Source organism: Gymnogyps californianus, chromosome 1, assembly GCF_018139145.2.
Source record: "Gymnogyps californianus isolate 813 chromosome 1, ASM1813914v2, whole genome shotgun sequence".
Lineage (NCBI taxonomy): Eukaryota > Metazoa > Chordata > Aves > Accipitriformes > Cathartidae > Gymnogyps > Gymnogyps californianus.
The window spans coordinates 133,285,873-133,304,922 of NC_059471.1; the positions used below are offsets into that span (position 1 = coordinate 133,285,873).

At 42.3% G+C, this 19,050-nt stretch overlaps 1 protein-coding gene across 1 annotated transcript in view; it reads right to left on the bottom strand.

Moving 5' to 3' along the window:
• LOC127029743 (ephrin type-B receptor 5-like) overlaps positions 1–19,050 on the bottom strand; it is an 88,882-nt gene that overhangs the window by 2,455 nt on the left and 67,377 nt on the right. Inside the window, exons 7-15 of the mRNA XM_050915536.1 lie at positions 8,844–8,968; positions 7,546–7,708; positions 6,579–6,693; positions 3,741–3,790; positions 3,506–3,625; positions 2,860–3,107; positions 1,697–1,912; positions 471–620; positions 128–321 (exon numbers count right to left, since the gene is read on the bottom strand). Of these exons, the coding sequence (XP_050771493.1) occupies positions 128–321; positions 471–620; positions 1,697–1,912; positions 2,860–3,107; positions 3,506–3,625; positions 3,741–3,790; positions 6,579–6,693; positions 7,546–7,708; positions 8,844–8,968 (1,381 nt within the window). The remainder of the gene's footprint in view (positions 1–127; positions 322–470; positions 621–1,696; positions 1,913–2,859; positions 3,108–3,505; positions 3,626–3,740; positions 3,791–6,578; positions 6,694–7,545; positions 7,709–8,843; positions 8,969–19,050) is intronic.

Here is a 19,050-nt window from a genome sequence, read left to right on the forward strand (position 1 = left end):
TATTTGTTCCCAGTCTCAGATGAGAGGCTTGGAAAAAATACTATATAGCCTGATTTACTGCTTTCTTTTCCTCATGATGCCTACTGAGAGACAAGCCTTATTATTTTGCACTAAATCCTCATCTCACCTGCTGCTCCCAGTGCCAGTGGCTTTGAGGGCAGATGGCTTCCGGATCATTTTATCTAGGGCACTGACTATTTGCTCAAATTTGGGTCTCTGGACCCGCTCCTTCTGCCAGCAGTCAAGCATCAGCAAGTGCAAACCAGTTGGGCAGTCTGGGGGTGGTGGCAGGCGATAGTCCTGGTCAATGGCATTAATTACCTGCAGAAAAAGAAGAACAAAGCTTTATCACAGCTGGGAAAATAAAAGACAAACAAGCTTCAATCACTTGGTGGTGTATGACTTTCTTCTACTTGAACTGATACAGGACAGAGAGGCAGATGTACATTCTCACCACTTCTAAAACTTACATCCTGATTGGACATGTCCCAGTAAGGCCTCTCACCATAGGACATCACCTCCCACATGACAATGCCATAGCTCCAGACATCACTGGAAGAGGTGAACTTGCGATACTGGACAGCTTCAGGGGCAGTCCAACGGACGGGGATTTTGCAGCCCTAGAAAGCAGTCAGAGAGCAACCAGAATGTTAGTGAGATAAGGACTATTTGTGGAAATGACATCACTGAATTGATCAGATGCCGGTAGCATGACACAACTCTGAGCATGGGGTGCCAGTCCAGTTGATGCTGTCTCGTAGACATTGTTGGTTTAAATTCAAACTATGTTCAAGGTTTCCACCTTGTTCTACTGTCAAATATAGATGAAAAAAGAGAATCATGCCTCCTTGCTGCTACAAATCCTATGATGTAATAGATTTTAACTTTTATAGCTCTTCTTTGCAGCATTTGAGAGGTGGCAGACAGTAAAATCCTCCTGAAAGCCACAATCATTTGGGAATCTAAAGCCATTTAAACAATCCCAACCTGCAACACCATGGACAGATACACTGAGCGGCTAGCATTAACTCCTTCCTCTTTCCATCTTGACCTCTCTGACTGCAGGTATGACCCACCAGACGAAACATCATTCAGGTGCTGGTTCTTCAAAACACATACCTCTAAAACTTGTTTCACTTTTCAGTGACTGAATTCTTCTTCATCCCCTGCATAGCAAATGGTAGTTTCAACCTGCCTGTTATACTCCCACCCCTTTTGTAGTATGTATAACAGGTGTCAGAACTTCATAGGCAATAAGTTCATTTGATGGTTGGTTGTAAGCCCATAAATATACTTATGCCAGTTATCTTTTCTGTAGGAAAAAACCAACTCTTTCCTCAAAGGGTGGTAGTACAGGACTTCAGTCTCTCCTTCAGTCCTTTATACTTCCTGTAAGAAACTAATGAAAGGGGAAAGATAACACCTACATCAGGTTATGAGGTTTGTCCTATTCACCATCATTCCACAAAGAATGGCACTGAGACTCCATTTCACATGGCAGAGTGGATCAGATATTCAGTTATTTTTGTTTTTTACTGGTTTGGAACAGATAGCCCACAAGATAGAAGGCTCTGCCCCACTGGTCTCTCTGGTCTCAAGATGATGGACTAAAAAGGGTACACCAAATCAAGGAGGAACACAGGAAAAAATTATAGGGGGCAGCACTGCAGTAACTCACTCCATAGTGGTAACTCACCAGAGCTCCAGTATAAGTGGGATTTGAAGCATCATCCTCCAGAAAGCGGGACAAACCAAAGTCTGACACTTTGCACACAAGGTTACTGTTGACTAAGACGTTACGTGCTGCCAGGTCACGATGCACATAGTTCATGTCTGAAAGGTAGCGCATGCCAGCTGCAATCCCCCGTAGCATTCCCACCAGCTGTAACACACTGAACTGTCCCTCTTTCTGCTGCAAGTGTGGAGGCAAACATAGGCTTTTATGACCACAGAACATGAAGCCAACAGGGAAGACTAACAAAGAGCAAGGTAACAAGGTGGATTTATGAAGTTAGAGAACATGCATCTTAACTTCAACCAAAATCTGAAGGTTCAGGGACAGCAAATAAGGAAGGAGGGTGGGCTTAAAGCAATGAATCTCAAATGAAGTCAGACACTGGTGATCTTTTTCTGAAGACAAATCTCATCTTGTGGCCATATCCTCCTTTAGCATCCTATGCCTAGTCTCGTTAACTACTAAGATGGCTAAATGAATGGGAGCAGACAAATCTGCCTTTACTGTTTTAAGATCTTTATAATAGGTTCTATGCAATTCTACGCAATGGGTTCATGTGCCCTTCAAAATGTACCTGCCAAAGCATTTGTGGTTGAATTAGCACATGAATCAGTAAAAAAAAGAAGTGAAGCATCTATACTACAAAAATGTCTGTATTTATGTTTCATTACTAGAAAAAAACACTGGAAACTCTGAATCCAAAAATAACTACAAGTTCCATTACTTCATTACAATGTTGAAACTTGAAAACATTCAATGGAATGAAGTCTGAAAAACATTATTAGAAAAGCAAACTTTGGAGCCTGCACATAAGGAACTGGAAGGCTGTGTACAAAGATAAACAATTTAGTACTGTTTACCATTAATTATTTGAACTGGAGAAGTCTAAAATAATGAAGAAATTTTATATGATGGGTGAGCTTTTAGAATATTTTCACCACACCATGTTGGCCCAAACCCACTTACTCTGATAATTTGCTATTATTTCTATTGCACCTGAAGAGGGCAACTGAGGACTTATACAGACAGGAGTGAAGAGGAAGGACAGGCAAAATTATCAGATCTGGGACTGGCACACAGTAAGATGAAGAGGTAACGGTTGTGGGAGACTCTGGTTGTGGTACCCTGAGGAAGGAATCCAGTGATCCATTCTCCATGAACTCTGTGACAATCATGACTGGTCGGCTCTTGGTGACCACACCCTCCAGATGGATGACATTGGGATGCTCAAATTGCCCCATGATGCTGGCCTCGCTCAGGAACTCCCGCCGCTGTTCATCTGTGTAACCTGACTTCAGGGTCTTAATAGCTACTGTGTATTCACGCTTCCCTGGGTGTTTCAGGCGCCCAAAGCATACCTCTCCAAACTCTCCTGTCAGGGAGGGAAGAAACACACCTCAAGTAAGGAAACACAGCAAAGAATTTTAGTCAGGTGCACTAAAACATTCTACTGTGGAAGACTCCAGGTGCTGCTTGGAAATAGGGTTACTAGGACTGTTTGGATTAAGGTAAAGTTCTTGATGAAGGCTCAGGTTGGCGACTACATCCTCAGGGTTCAAATGAGGAGCTCTGAGTCTTCAAAGGGTGTTTTAAACTTGGTTTGGAGCCAGCATCTAAGGGTAAGTAGGTTAAGATGAATTTTGGTAAAAATGAAGGTTAGCTATCCTGAGGCACTTGATGTACCATGGTTGGGTGCATTTCAGGCCAGTAGTGTGCCAGGTCACAATGTGAACAAGAAGGCACTTCAAAATCTGCAGATTCTTACACTACCTGATCCAATGACCTCCTCAATCTTGATGAAAGACACATCAATCTCCTTGGCAAATTCTCGAATAGCTTGATTGGGATCTTCATAGGTTGAAGGATCAATATAATACTTCACTCCAAGTCCTGCAGTGGAGGAGAGAGCCCAAAATATCACCAGAATCAAACCCTGAGAGACATGGGTGTTAATGAGTCCTGAAAAGAGACAGGCCCTTGCCATCTGTTCCTCAAGAACTCTTACCTCGTGCACTGATGTACTGCTGCAGGCGGTCTGTGTACGGAGTCTCTCGCCTTTTACTGCAGGATATAAAGGAAAGGAAAGTCAAAACACACACACGAGTCTCTCACAGGATGTTGGGGTAGGCTTCTCAATGCAAGACAGAGAATCCTTGAATTTAGGGATAGAAGATGGGTGTTAAGATCTTGCCCATCTCTTGGTAACCAGTGCATGCTTGTTTTCTATGTGGTAGTTTTTACACCACTGTTTGCATCCCCACTTTAGATATGACAAACGATAGGGCCTCCAGCACTATCCTGGAAAAAAAAATTACAGTGTAACATTACTGTCTTGGAAGTTTTCTTGCTATTCAGGCTAAATTTGCATTTTAATTTCATTTGATTACAACAAATTATTCTTTTCAATACTAATCTAAGCCATCTCCTGTGATGCCTTTTAAGTTCTTCAAAAACATTCTAAGATCCATTTACTCTAATGCTTAATTTGTATACATTTCCCCCAAAGATTAATTCTTCTTTATTTTTCCTCCTGGTCTCTTAACAGCATTTACTTTGACTATTCTTTTCATAAGTATGGTACTCAAAACCAACCACACAGAGCCAGAAGGACAGAAGTCTGTTCCATGATGTGATTTTTGCATGTGCAGATCAAAACAGTCTTTATTATTGTAATATTTATTGCATATATGCATCTAATTTCCAGCAAGCATACATCCTTCTCAGCATAGGTGTTTCTCAGATTTCATTCTCCTCTTAAATGTGTGTGATTCAAGCAATTTTTTCCCACATGATCTAGTTGTTTGATAAGTTTCATCCTATTCTTGGTTTGCTCTAAACACATTTTCCATTTTCAAGTCACTTCTTTTGTTCCCAACAGGGTTCATATTTTTTTCCAAAAATGTACAATTCATGCTAGTTTACAATCTTTTCTAAATCACATTAATTAGACTAGATTGTAAATCAAACCCTGTGGTATCCTGTAGTATCCCTGCTGTATGCATGGATTTGTGTCAACTCGCATGCTTTGCTGTTTCAGCACAAGATCTTCTAGCTGCTGATTCAATTAGCATCTGAAGACAGAGTATCGTGAAACATTATTTTACTTTTCTTTACTAACATAACTAATTCTGTCATTCTAACAGGTAACTTTGTGTATTATTCTTATTTGTCAAGCTTATCTCTTTAAATTCTGCTAAGATTGCAAAAACACAGATAGTTCTACCTTCAAAATCTGTTCTGTTGTGGAAAGAAATTGGCTTTACTGGGGGCTTATACCTAAGAGCTCTAACTCTGCTGTTGCATCTGAAAGTCAGGTCTACATTCATGGGTTTTTTATAGATTATCTGACATACTAATGGTTTTCCATCATTAAAAAAAAAAAACAATTAGCTAAAATAGGTGTTTCACATTGTATATTGCCTGGAAAATGTGTACCAACAATTTACAAAAACAAGTTAAAACCATAGCATTTGACTCTACATATATTCAACCTTTTAAAGAACTACTCATTTCATGTGGCGTTCCTCATTTCCTACATCTTCAAACTTACTTTTCTTATCAAGGAATTTAAAATAGAAATTTGGTATCTCCACTTTTTCTGAACAACTGTCTATTAATTGCACATGACCCTTCAAGTATAAATGAATTTATTTTTTATGATATCTCCTTCTATGTAGATACATTTACAGAAACCCATTAATGTCTTTCCCCAACACAGTTTTGGTAATATTAATTTATTCTGGGTTTGGTTTACTTTTTTTTAGAAAAATATACACTTTATTGAGTTGTGCACATAATATCACATTTCCAGCTGTAACAAGAAATTATATTTTTAACAGTTTAAAGCTACAAAAGGAGGCAACAATGCAAATATAACAATACTTGATAATTCTTTTCTTTCCAGAAAGAAAAATATTAAAAGACAATATACACAGAAGGAGAAAACAAATGTAGAAAAGGGAAGAGAACAAAAAAGAAATAACTAAAACCAGATGTCACTTTCTAAAGTTAAGTAGTTTATACATTTTTTTACGTCAGCAGAAAAAGCTAAAAAGTCCCTCCTGTGCAGAGGCAGAGTAGAGCAAAGATATGGAAATCCATTACTGACAATCTAGGGGATTAAGTTCAAGCCTTAGTAAATTCAAGGAGCAAGTAATGACCATTTCTTTTCTTCAAATAACAAACCCCCCATTGTTTACTTTTGTACCTCTACAAAAGTAGCGACCCTTACTTTTCTCTCTTTCCTTCTTTTTCTATCCTTCTTTTTTGCCATAACAGATTATCTCTACATTGACTTATATGCCCTTTTTTCTTTCCAAAATGGCAAGTGATATTTGCTTTCTTTAACCTATATTTTATGAGTTAGTGTTCTATGGAACCATTGGGGTTGTACAGATTTTATTCTTCAACAAATGAGCTATTGTCTCTTGGTCCTTCGTTAAAGGGTATGTAGCGCCTTCTAAATAAGTGGATCTAAATACTTATTCCACCAGTCCTTCTTCACTACATTGTTTCATTCTCCACTTGTTTGCCTAAAATGCAATTTACAGTCCCTTCTTTACAGTGATGCATTTAAATATCTTTTGAGCACCAGCTTTAAAATGCTTCCCTTGTGTTCATATTGCTAACTAGCCAAATATCAGCTAAGTACATGAGCGGTTCACCAAAGGAGAGGCTCCTCAGATAGGAGTAATGGGGCAGGATCTTTCCTTAATTAGAAAATGGCATCTCAAGGACATCTGGATAAATGTAGATCAGGTTGTTTCCCTTAGGATGGGGTTATGTAGCGGGGGTAAGAAAGTTCCACTGTCTGCAGTGCACATGAGCAGGTCAAGGAATTCACCTCTTGAAGATGATGGCAAGGATGGCAATGGCAGCAATTACCAAGAAGGCTAGACCACCAAGTGCTGAGCCCACGATAAGCGGCAGTCGGTCCTGCACCATCTCCGAGCGCTCCCCTAGCAAGGAAGACACATGCATACACACACACAAATGCAGAGCACAGGAACTGTTAGAGTCTCCCTTCTACTCAACTAGGTCTCACCCATAATTCCATCCCTACCAGCCCTTTGCTTCCCAGGCTAGTCCTGGCAGTTCAACAAATGCTTGACTTGGTGATCCCTTTACCCCTTCAATCACTGTGCTTCTCCAGTGCCTTCCTTTGTACTTCTGAAAAGCCAGTGCTCCCTCTGAATCCACTTTTCATTCCCCTGGTCCACTGACACCTGACTAGCCACTTAAGTATAGGCTAGCTCTACACCTGGGCTTTGATCCCATTGTCCCCTATTAATTTAGCTTGTAGATGACATAATGAGTACCTTTGATCCAGACCAAAGCGTATCACAAGGTAATATGTTGCTCTCTGCATGAACAGACAGTGATACTGCTGGAAGACAAGCTTCTGGGTATATGTCCTGTGTCCCACCTGTCTTTAAGACTTTCACAGAGCATTTAGCTGTAAGATGTCCTGTGACAGCTGGAGACCAAACTACAGCAGTGTATAGCGCTATGTACTGTAACACCCTCCTAAAGAGAGTTCTACTGACACACTCTGCTCCTGCTGGTCAGAGGCGCAGAGGCAACAAGGAGTAGGACTGGGGAATATGGCGGTAGCGTAAACAATACACTCTGACAGCATGAAGCTTCTTTGAGTGAATAAATCTGCATATGCAAATTATGATATACAGAAATACAAGTTGAGTTAGGAGTGTCTGGTAGCAGTCCTCCAGAGGATAAGCTAATACACTCAGGGACACACACAAGTGAAAGATGGTCACATGCAGATCTGAGTACAAAATGGTAGCACTTACCTCCCATTAAAGTCTGGAAATACATCTTTCCACTGTATGGGCCATAGCCTACTGCTGTTCTAGCTCGTACTTGGAAGGCATAGATCTTGCCTGGGCTCAGAGTTGATATGGTGGCCATGTTGGTTTCGCTAGTCAAGGTGAATGAATTATCCTCATCTTCTGCCTATGAATGTCAGTGACCAAAAAGGAATGTGAGACTTCTGCCCACACTGCTTGCTCTCCTCATCAAGGAATACTAGTTTCCATGTTGGCCCAATATTCTTTGAATCTGTTACAGAGCCTCCCAACCACAACTGCTATTCCAGACCTGACTTTCTCACACACTACTTGTTGTTCCTCACTGCTGCTTTTCATTCCCTTAGGCCTAGGCTTCCCACAAAGCTCTGCCAAAGACCCTCAGTCCTGACCTAAACAAGAGTGAAAGACAAAACTACCTTGTCCTGTGGTTCCTTGCTAAGCATATCCATAAAAAAAGCCCTAGCCTGTCCTGAAATTTTGCCTTCTACAAGCTCCAAACTCATGTAATCTCCTAGGAGAATCCAGAGCAAGAACATATGTAGTGCTGTATCCAGGAAGCTGCTAGACATGTTATTACAAAGAGCAGGCCCTTTTACTGCTAGAAAAACAGTAGCCCTGCACAATCCTGCAAAAATATTTATGTAAAAAATCAAGAATATGGAATGGGAGCTTGTCTGAACAGCCCTACGTACCTCTTCCCCTCAAATCAGTTGGATTAGGAGTCATGAAATATGTGAATGGAGAACAACTTTGTATTTGCCAACCTGTAATTCCAGCACATAAACACGTAACTAATATCTGCCACTTAGTGAATTAAAGAGTGCATTCCTCCTCCTAAAATTTCTTAGAGATGTCTGTCTAAGATAAATGGGGACACAGAACTTCCCTCCACAAACACATGACAGAATGTTGTAGTGAGTCCAATTCCAATATACACATTTGGAAACTTCGGCTCCTTCCACTGTTACCTGTGTCAGCTGGTGCTAAACTTACTAGGTTGTTAGCCACAGCTTTTTAACTTAGCTACAACTATCTTCTCTTTTGTTATTTGCATTGTCCCTAGATGGTTCCAGGTTGGGAATGCAGATGGACTGATGTTAGATGACGCGTATATTAGGAACTTCTGGTTTTGCTACAGCTTGTTCTTCCCTCATAATTGAAGCATTTTTCTCCACCTTATCCATCCTGATCCAGGGGTGCATCTCCCAGACAGAAGATTTCCCTGTTCTCTTTTGCATAACAGCTATACAACAATCAGCACTGCATCACTTTCTGCTGACCTTGTCAAAGTAGCGTAGCTGGTAATCCAGGATGATCCCATTGGGCTGGTCTGGCTGAGGCCATGATAGTGTGATGCTATTGGTAGTACGACTCACCTGATGCATCATAGGGACGGCAGAGGGGACTGGAATAAGAAAGGAAGGAGAGATTGCAAAGGGATAAGCTTAATCAACTATAATTGAATATTCATTATGATGAATTAATAAATTAGGTCAGCTCTTCCTTTAATTTCCCTTAATTTGCATTATGAAGTACTTTATAAAATAACCAGAAGAAATCCAGGTACAATTCTACTCTACTGGGAGATACAGTCACTGACAACTCGGACAGAAAGAAAATTAAGAAATCCACATCCAACTGATCATGCACAGTAATTAAGAAATGATCTATATTGTAGCTGGAACATTATTCTGATCTTCAAATTTGCAATTTTTACATGCAAGATGACAAGGTGTACAGTGCCACTGCCTTGTTCTAGGATCACGCTTTGACAAACAATGTGATAGTGATCAGAGCAAAAGCAGAGCACACTACCTCTCTTCTGCTTCTCCCCCAGATTATAATTCTTTGCCTGGGGAAAAAAATCAAGTATGGGCTATCAGAGTAATGGAGGCCTTTCACCACGGTTGCAAACCAGAAGACTGAGGCAGATAAGAACACTGATGCATTACGGAATAGATTTTGAAGCATTCCTCAGTTCAGTGGTCCCAGTTCAGTTGCAGATCATAGAGAAAGAAAGCATCTCATTTTCATAGCCTGATATGCAGCCTTTTGTTCAGACTAGCTCCTGGATCTCAGGCCAATCCCTGTCAGGACTGTTGCCCAGATGTCAAAACTACCACTGTATTTGAGACTCTCAGTCCCTCTGCGGGCCATTGAGCTACAGAATTCCAGTCTGAATGGGCTTCTAACTAGAACTACTGCCTGGAACCACGACCTAAAGGTCACTGTTAAGTTTGCATGTGTGGAAGCTTCACATACAGTTTTTCTGTCTGTTCTTAAATAGCTTGCTAAGTTTCTGTCTTTTGGTGAACAGGCCAGCCTGGTATACTACCCAGATGGAGCTGTTAGCTCTCTTGATTCCATTATGATATTAAGTGCTTATAGTCTGTGTCAGATATTAATTACTGTGGGAAAATGTCAACTTCCCTTTATGTAGAAAGCAAGGATCTGGACATCAAACATAAAAGAAAGTTTTGGAAGCATGAATCTAAACCAGAAAGCAAGCAAGAACTTGTGTCTACCAATTTTAGAGATCTTTTGATTGCCTACTCTAGAAGTCTGAAGTTCAAGACTTTGAGACTTGTGTAATTGCTGTTACTTCTCACTAACCTGAAACTCATTAAATCACTAGGAAGGAAACAAAATATTATCCTGAAGATAATATGATTAATGATTTCAAACAGTGTTCACTGAACTAAAATTAGATTACAATGAGAAACAATCCAAGCTTCTATTTGGGGTAGTTTTGCTTTTCATTTTTTTGTCCTCCTAGAGGCACCATTCACATCTTCTGAAGACAACAGAAGTACAGAACGCCTATTTAACAGCAGGCCCTTTCCTGAAGTAGTTAGTTCTTCTAAAAGAAGAACAGGAAGGGAGCAGGAAGGGAGATGAATGGTTGTTAAAGCCACTTGCACGTGAAGCTTTCTGGAGAACGAAAATCCACTTCTACAAAAAACATCCATGAATTTATACGTACACACACACACACACATGCACACTCTCCAGGTTTGTGCAAAAGCTAAACGAATATGAGTTTCTTCTTAGGAAGAGGTTTCCAAGCAAAAATTTCAGGATAATTGGAAGAGGATCTTTCAGCCTGCCAGCTGTCTGTCCACAAAGCTCTTCTCAAGTTTTGCTTTCTTTCTGCAAGCAAAATGTCATGTTGCCAAGAAACCTCCAGGTAGGCAGCTAGGGAACCCTCATTTTCCTAATGGAAGTAACATTTTCAGCAACATTTAAATTTTCCAGAAAAAGCATGCCAATGAAAAACTGCCACCTAACTCCACTGGTTTTACACAATAGACATAAACTTCCTTGATGTGAGGGATGAAGCAGAGACATTTGGCAAATGATCAAAAACTGCAGAACATCATTTTCTTCCCTCATTAATTGTGAAAAAGATAAAAGAATTGTTTTTAATAACAAGATAAAGTTATTCTGGAAGACATAATTCAAATGCGCTCCAAACAGCTCAGGCAAGTGAGAACCAGTTAAAAATGTAAATGAAATAAAAATGTAAGAGTATAAACAATAAAATGCTTTCTCTCATCCTTACTCCTTTTATTTCTTACAGTTGCTTGTCTTCAAACAAGATTGCACAACTACTTCACCCGCTAATGACAATGTTGCAACAAGGATGGAAGACAGCAGCAATTAACCAAGACCATATGTAGCATTTAAGACACAAATAAATAATACCTTATTCAAATGATGATGTAAGGAGAATGGGATAACTCGTCCGTTAACATTTGCTCAAGACAGATTCCGCTACATTTTAATGTTGTGAAAAGTTTAACTTCCTTCTGATGGGTCATAAAGCACACACATGGAGAGGTGCAAACCTAAATACACAGCTGCACTGCCAGGGAAGAGCCCACTTCCTTCCAGTTTCGAATGAAGATTTTGCAGAATGATCGGAGTTAAGTATCGCCTCCATTCCTGCCTTCCCACCTCTTTTGATTCCTCTCCTTCCCACTTCCAACAACTATTCTTCCCACCCTTCTCATTTCTTCCCAATCCACAATTTTTCCCCTACCTGGAAGGAATACTCTAAGTGAACTAGCAGCATTTGACCGATATTTTAGTTAAAATATATCCATTCTGATGTTAATATGTACTATCAATTTTCAGCTACCCATCAACAGGTTATCTTTTGCCAATGGTACAAAGACCTGAGCTGGCACTGTGCATAGTACATTTAGGCACAGCAAAATCTGCACAAGAACAATGATGACAAATGGTACTCTACTCAGATGGGCAGTATGCAGAAGCACATTACAACTAGTGGAATCAGAAATATTGGGAAACATAAGAAAAAAATCACTGGAGTGGCTTTGCCCAGAGTTACACCGTGTGTATCTCTTGACCATGCGCCACAGTATTCTAGAATGTCCCTATTATCCAGGTATGTCCATCACTCAGGGTAATCAGGTGGTGGTGGTGGGGATGCCCAGGATAATGCAGTCTGTTGTATTAAAAATAGTCATTTCAGTGATATGTACCTAATAAGCAGATACCACTTAAGGCAATAGCCTAAACCAGTAAAAATGCTCAGTAATAAAAATAGCTATGAATCAATGCAAGACAGGTTGTCTTTAATCTACCTCTCTGAGACAGAGTTCAGATTTTGATACATGTGTTTGCCTTTTAAGGACAAAACTTATGAAACACTGTCCAGGGAGCTCTCCCACCATTTCAAGTAAAAGAGATATCTAGATTTTTCCTTTGAAAAATTCCATACTAAGATGATGTGAATACTAATACTAAGGTGATGTGAAATGTGAACATTTGTGGATGGAATAAGTAAATATTTACTGTCAGAAGTGTAAGATAAAGTTACTCTCCCAGTGTTAATAAATTAGGAAATATAAAGTTCAAGGTTTTATGTCTTAACACAACATGCAAACTACCCTCTCTCTGCTGCCACAGAAGTCCTAGATGAGTATTTTCCTTTGCATGCATGCCAACTATTAAAAATTTTTATAACAGAACATTGCTTTCAAAGCTTGTTTCATGTATATGTGTCCAGTTCTATGTTGATTTGTCACTTTTATTCATTTTGCTCTTTTCACATGGGGTTTATAAATGGAGACATGCTAGGTCTGTGTCTAATAAGAGCTGAAATCACAGGGCCTGATTCAATCCAATCATGGCACTTGGACTAGATGATCATTGTAGGACCCTTCCAACTGAACTATTCTATTCTATTCTATTCTATTCTATTCTATTCTATTCTAATTATTCACTGAATGCAGACAACATGTTGTGAGATCAGACCTCTAAGGAAGACTGAAAAATGACTACTTTTTGTATATTATTTATAAAATATCAAATGCGTGGAAAATTCTTGCACTTATAAAACCTAATTAAAGCTGTAAAGCAGTCCAAACACCAGTTAAATACAGCTCCCAGATTCTATTTTTTGTGGGCTGTCAGTTACAACTCTTCCACATGGCAGGACAAATTTTTTCCTGGTAGCACACAGGGGGGGATTTAAGATGTTTTGAGTACCTTGAAAATGCTACATTCTCTGAGTTACTAATGTTTAACAAGTTTCTGTTGTTTTCTAATAAAGCTGATGTCCTTGACTGTAGTATCTGCTCAGACCAGCAACACATGGCTGCAAGCCTAAAAATCTACTTAAATCAAAAGACGAGGTAAGAAAGGAACGTGAAGGAAGTGCAGACTAGCATAACAGTACATGGCGATCCCCACTTAGGCAGAGCACAGCCAAATGCCATTCTCAGTACACCATGAACATCTCTGGCATGTGACATTCCATCAAGCCATAAATAATTCACCCTTATGTCGCCAATCCAGATCTACCTGAGCCACTTCAATCCTAGCAGCCTTGTCTACCTGTTGATTGTTCTGATGTTCTTCAGCGGCATGACTCTTAGGTACATGAGCATCTACATGACGTACTTTCACAACCAGGTTCTCTAGCCGGGCAGCAATATCTTGCCACAATGCGGCAGCCCAGATGGGTTTACCTCTGTGTTGCCATTTACTCCGCTTCCATTGCTGCAACCACCTCCACAGAGCATTTGCCACCGTCCATGAGTCAGTATAAAGTATTGGCCATTCTTCTCGTTCAGCAACGTCTAAAGCCAGCTGGATGGCTTTCACCTCTGCAAACTCACTCGCTTCACCTTCTCCTTCCGCAGTTTCTGCAACTTGTTGTATAGGACTCCATACAGCCACCTTCCACCTCCGATGCTTTCCTACAATGCGACAGGACCCATCAGTAAACAGGGTATATTGCCTCTCACTTTCTGGCAGTTTATTATACAGTGGAGCCTCTTCAGCATGCGTTACCTCCTCCTCTGGCGATATTCCAAAATCTTTGCCTTCTGGCCAGTCCATGATCACTTCTAGAATTTCTGGGCAACTGGGATTTCCTATTTGAGTCCGTTGTGTGATCAGTGCAACCCACTTACTCCATGTAGCATCAGTTGCATGATGTGTAGAAGGGACCTTCCCTTTGAACATCCAGCCCAGCACCGGCAGTCGGGGTGCTAATAGGAGCTGTGTTTCAGTACCAACCACTTCTGAGGCAGCTCAAACTCCTTCATATGCTGCTAATATGTCCTTTTCAGTTGGAGTATAGCAGGCCTCGGATCCTCGATATCCCCAACTCCAAAATCCTAGAGGTCAACCTGGGGTCTCCCCAGCTGCTTTCTGCCAGAGACTCCAGGTAGGGACATTCTCCCCGGCTGTGGTATAGAGCACATTTTTAACATCTGGTCCTGCCCGGACTGGCATGAACAATCTCCCGTTTAATTTGTTCAAAGGCTTGTTGTTGCTCAGGGCCCCATTTAAAATCATTCTTTTTCTGAGTCCCTTGATGAAGAGGGCTTACAATCAGACTATAATTTGGAATATGCATTCTCCAAAAACCAACAATGCCTAAGAAGGCTTGCATTTCCTGTTTAGTAGTCAGTGGAGACATAGCTGCTATTTTGTTGATCACATCCATTGGGATGTGACGACGTCCATCTTGCCATTTTATTCCTAAAAACTGACTCTTCTGTGCAGGTCCTTTCACCTTACGTTGTTTTATGGCAAAACCAGCTTTCAGAAGGATTTGGATTATTTTCTTCCCTTTCTCAAAAACTTCTTCTGCTGTGTTGCCCCATACGATGATGTCATCAATGTATTGCAGGTGTTCTGGAGCTTCACCCTTTTCCAGTGCATTCTGAATTAGTCCATGGCAAATGGTGGGGCTGTGTTTCCACCCCTGCGGCAGTCGATTCCAGGTGTACTGGACGCCCCTCCAAGTGAAAGCAAACTGTGGCCGGCACTCTGCTGCGAAGGGATCGAGAAAAACGCATTAGCGATATCAATTGTGGCATACCACTTGGCTGCCTTTGACTCCAGTTCCTATTGAAGTTCTAGCACGTCTGGCACGGCAGCACTCAGCGGCGGCGTGACTTCATTCAGGCCACAATAGTCTACTGTTAGTCGCCATTCTCCATTAGACTTTTGCACTGGCCGTATGGGGCTGTTAAAAGGTGAGCGAGTCCTGCTGATCACTCCTTGGCTCTCCAGCCGACGAATCAGCGTACGGATGGGAATCAGAGAGTCTTGATTGGTGTGATATTGCCACCGGTGCACTGCTGCAGTAGCAATTGGCACCTGTTGTTCTTCAGCCCTCAGCAATCCCACAACCGAAGGGTCCTCCGAGAGACCAGGCAAGGTGGACAACTGTTCAATTTTCTCTGTCTCCAAGGCAGCTATACCAAAGGCCCACCGGTACCCTCCTGGGTCCTTGAAATACCCTCTCCTGACATAATCTATGCCAAGGATGCATGGAGCCTCTGGGCCAGTCACAATGGGGTGTTTTTGCTACTCATTTCCAGTTAGGCTTGTTTCAGCCTCCAATACAGTTAGCTGTTGAGATCCTCCTGTCACCCCAGAAATACAAATGGTTTCCACCTCTTTATAGCGTGATGGCATTAGGGTAGACTGTGCACTACCTACTAGAGCCTCATACTCCTGTGGGTCTGACATGCCAGGCCATCGGATCCACACAGTCCAGTAAACCCGGTTGTCCCTCTCCTCCACCTGGCTGGAGGCAGGGCCCCTCTCGTCCTGGTCATAGGATTCTCCACCCACTTTTTGTAAAAATGGATTAGAATTCTTTCTGATCAGGAGTAAGATCGGCCCTTCCACTCTGTCTGGCACACCGCTCACACTGCCACCGGAGACTGGAGCAGCCATTTTCCTGGAAGAACCCTCATTTGTGATTGTTTTTCCTTGCAATTCACGTATCCATGCATCCAGGACCGAGGTAGGTTTTCCATCCCACTTCATCATATCCTCTCTGTGTTCACGCAGGTAAGACCACAGGGTGCCCTGTGGTGTGTACCTTCTATCTCCTCTCTCTTGAGCAGAGGGACGCTTATTCCTAATAGCTGAGATACTGGTCCGTACAGGTGGGAGGCAGAACTTACCCTCAGATCGCTGGAACTCTTGGGACTGTTTCTCGGCTAGTGTGTCTGGTAGTTTCTCCACAGCTGAGATGAGGGAGGAAGAGAGACTTTCTTCATATTGCCGGAGTTGGCCAGCCAATTCATCCACCATTGGTCCTTCTTTGTCTTTCTAGTCCATTACTGCCAGTGAGCTGGCATAAGACGGTGTGCTCTGTGTAAACTTCTGCCACATGGGTCGTGTGCAGTGGACTTTATCTGGATCTGTGGGTAACTGCGCATCGTCCCGGTCATAATAAACCATCTCCTGCACGGCTAATTCCCTCAGGTACTGGATACCTTTCTCCATGGTAGTCCACTTGTTTGGATGACATACAACATCTTCCTAGAAGGGATACCTTGTCCTCACGCCTGAGAGAAGTCGCCTCCAGAGGCTGAGGGCTTGTGTCTTTTTTCCAATCACTTTGCCAATGCCCCCTTCCCTAGAAAGGGATCCCAGCTGCTTGGCTTCCCTACCCTCTAATTTGAAGCTACTGGCTCCGTTATCCCAGCATCGGAGCAGCCAGGTGATAATGCGCTCGCCTGGACGACGACTGAAGTCTTTTCACATATCTTGCAGCTCACGCAAGGATAGGGATTGGGTGATTATCTCCAGTTCTGCCTCTTCCTCCTGTTCTCGTGATGAACCTGGTTCACCTTCATCCTTCGCTAAGCAAGCTGGTTTTTTTGAGTACAGGGGCGACTGATACCGGCATGGGTTGGTTCTCTGGTTCAGCTGCAGTGCCTGTCACAGGGGTTGGAGTAACCGTAGTGCCTGTCACAGGGGTTGGAGTGCCTGCAGTGCCTGTCGCTGGGGTTGGAGTGGCTGCAGTGCCTGTTGCCAGGGTTGGAGTGGCTGCAGTGCCTGTCACGGGGGCTGGAGTAGCAGTGCCTGTCATTTTGTTGTCAGATTCAGAGACCTTCTCTTCCCCTTGAGGGTACTGAATAGTGTTGAAAAGAGCTCGGTAGGTATGGGCCAGGCCCCAGTACATTGCAGTGATTTGTGTCTCCCTGGAATTGTCGAGGTGACGGCGTATTTTTTCCAAATGTTGTACTAGTTTTTCAGGATTCTGCACCTGTTCAAGGGTGAAGTTCCAAAACACTGGAAGTGCCCACCGTCCTAGGCATTTTCCCATGCTATCCCACACACCCTGCCACTGATAACTCTCCAGTCTTAGGGCAGATCTCTGGGTGATCCTCTTAAATAGTTGTTTAACCCTGAACAAGACCTGAACCACATTCAGGAACACGCTAGTTCCTAGCAATAGGACCATGTTAGTTTCAACATTCCAAGGATATTCAAAATTTTCATAATTCTCAAATGCTGCTGTAATTAGCCTGGAGGAGAAGGGGAGGTTGAAGGAAGGTGTCTCCCCCATAGATTGGCTCTCTGAGGAGAAAAGGTAAAGCGTGTAATTATTAATAGTTTCCGCTAGATAGCTCCCGAAATATGGAGATAACGGCAATGCTGAGTACAAATACTGGATTAGTCCCACGACCGATAATTTTATCGTATCATAAACCAGTGTTACATAGCACAGCAAAGCGAAAACCTTAATCCACCTCACCTTATGGGTGACAAACAGCAGCACAGGGACTATATACAGCAAGTAAGGTGATACATAACACAACTCTAAGAACCAGCGCCACAACTCTAAGAGCCAATAAATCAATATTGTGACCAGAAACTATTAAACTAATATAATGAATGCTTATAACAAATTCATTTTAACACGCTCTGGTCAGATCTGTCACTACCTCTACCCTTCGGGCCCCACCTTGGGCACCAAAAAGGACTGTTGTGGTTTAACGTCAGCCAGCAACTAAGCACCACAGAGCCGCTCCCTCACTCCTCCCCGCCTCCCAGTAGGATGGGGAGAAGAATCGGGAAAAAAGGTAAAACTCGTGGGTTGAGATAAGAACGGTTTAATGACTAAAGTAAAATATAATACTAACAATAATAATAATGAAGAATAATAATAATATAGTAATGAAAAGGAATATAACAAAAAGAAAAAAAAGAAAAAAGAAATAAAACTCAAGGAAAAAAACCAGTGATGCACAATGCAATTGTGCCTACAAGCCTAAAAATCTACTTGAATCAACAGACTAGGTAAGAAAGGAACGTGAAGGAAGTGCAGACTAGTGTAACAGTACATGGTGATCCCCACATAGGCAGAGCACAGCCAAATGCCATTCTCAGTACACCGTGAACATCTCTGGCATGTGACATTCAGTCCATATTCCATGCAGATACACGTGATGATAGGCAGCTGAATCCCATCCCCAGTCAATACAATCAGTGGAACCTAATGAGCAATTTGGCTCACTCTAAAGCAAAGACCCAAGGAGCAATTCAGTTGCCCATACATTTGAGAAGCCCCTGGTATCCATTCTCTCTGTCATCCAGATGGCATTCCAGTAGGTGCTGGGTCTTCTACTGTTCCTATGTCATATCTGCTAGCCCTAAGTAGATGTCTTGGCTACACCAGGGTGTCTCAGATGGCCTCAGATGCTTGCATGTGAAAAACTGAATGGAGCTGAGAGCCGACAGCTGGAAGTAGCCTCACGTTTGGAGGCACTGATCCTCAAGGGCGACTTCAACCACCCTAATATCTGCTGGAGGAGCAACACAGCAGGGCATAAGCAATCCAGGAAGTTCCTGGAAAGCATCAGTGACTACTTCCTGACCCAAGCAATGGAGGAGGCAATGAGGGGAGGTGCCCTGCTGGACCTCATGCTCACAAACAAGGAAGGGCTCATTGGTGACGTGACAGTTGAATGCAGCCTTGGCTGCGGTGACCATGAGATGGTGGAGTTTAAGATCCTGAGAGGAGTGAGCAGAGCAAAAAGCAAGCTCACAACACTGGACTTCAGGAGAGCCGATGTGACCCCTTTGGGGTTCTGCTTGGAGAAGTCCCATGGGATAAGGACCTGGAGGGAAGGGTGGCCCCAGAAAAGCTAGAAAATCCTAGTGCAAGGATTACCTCCTCCAGGTGCAAAAGTGGTC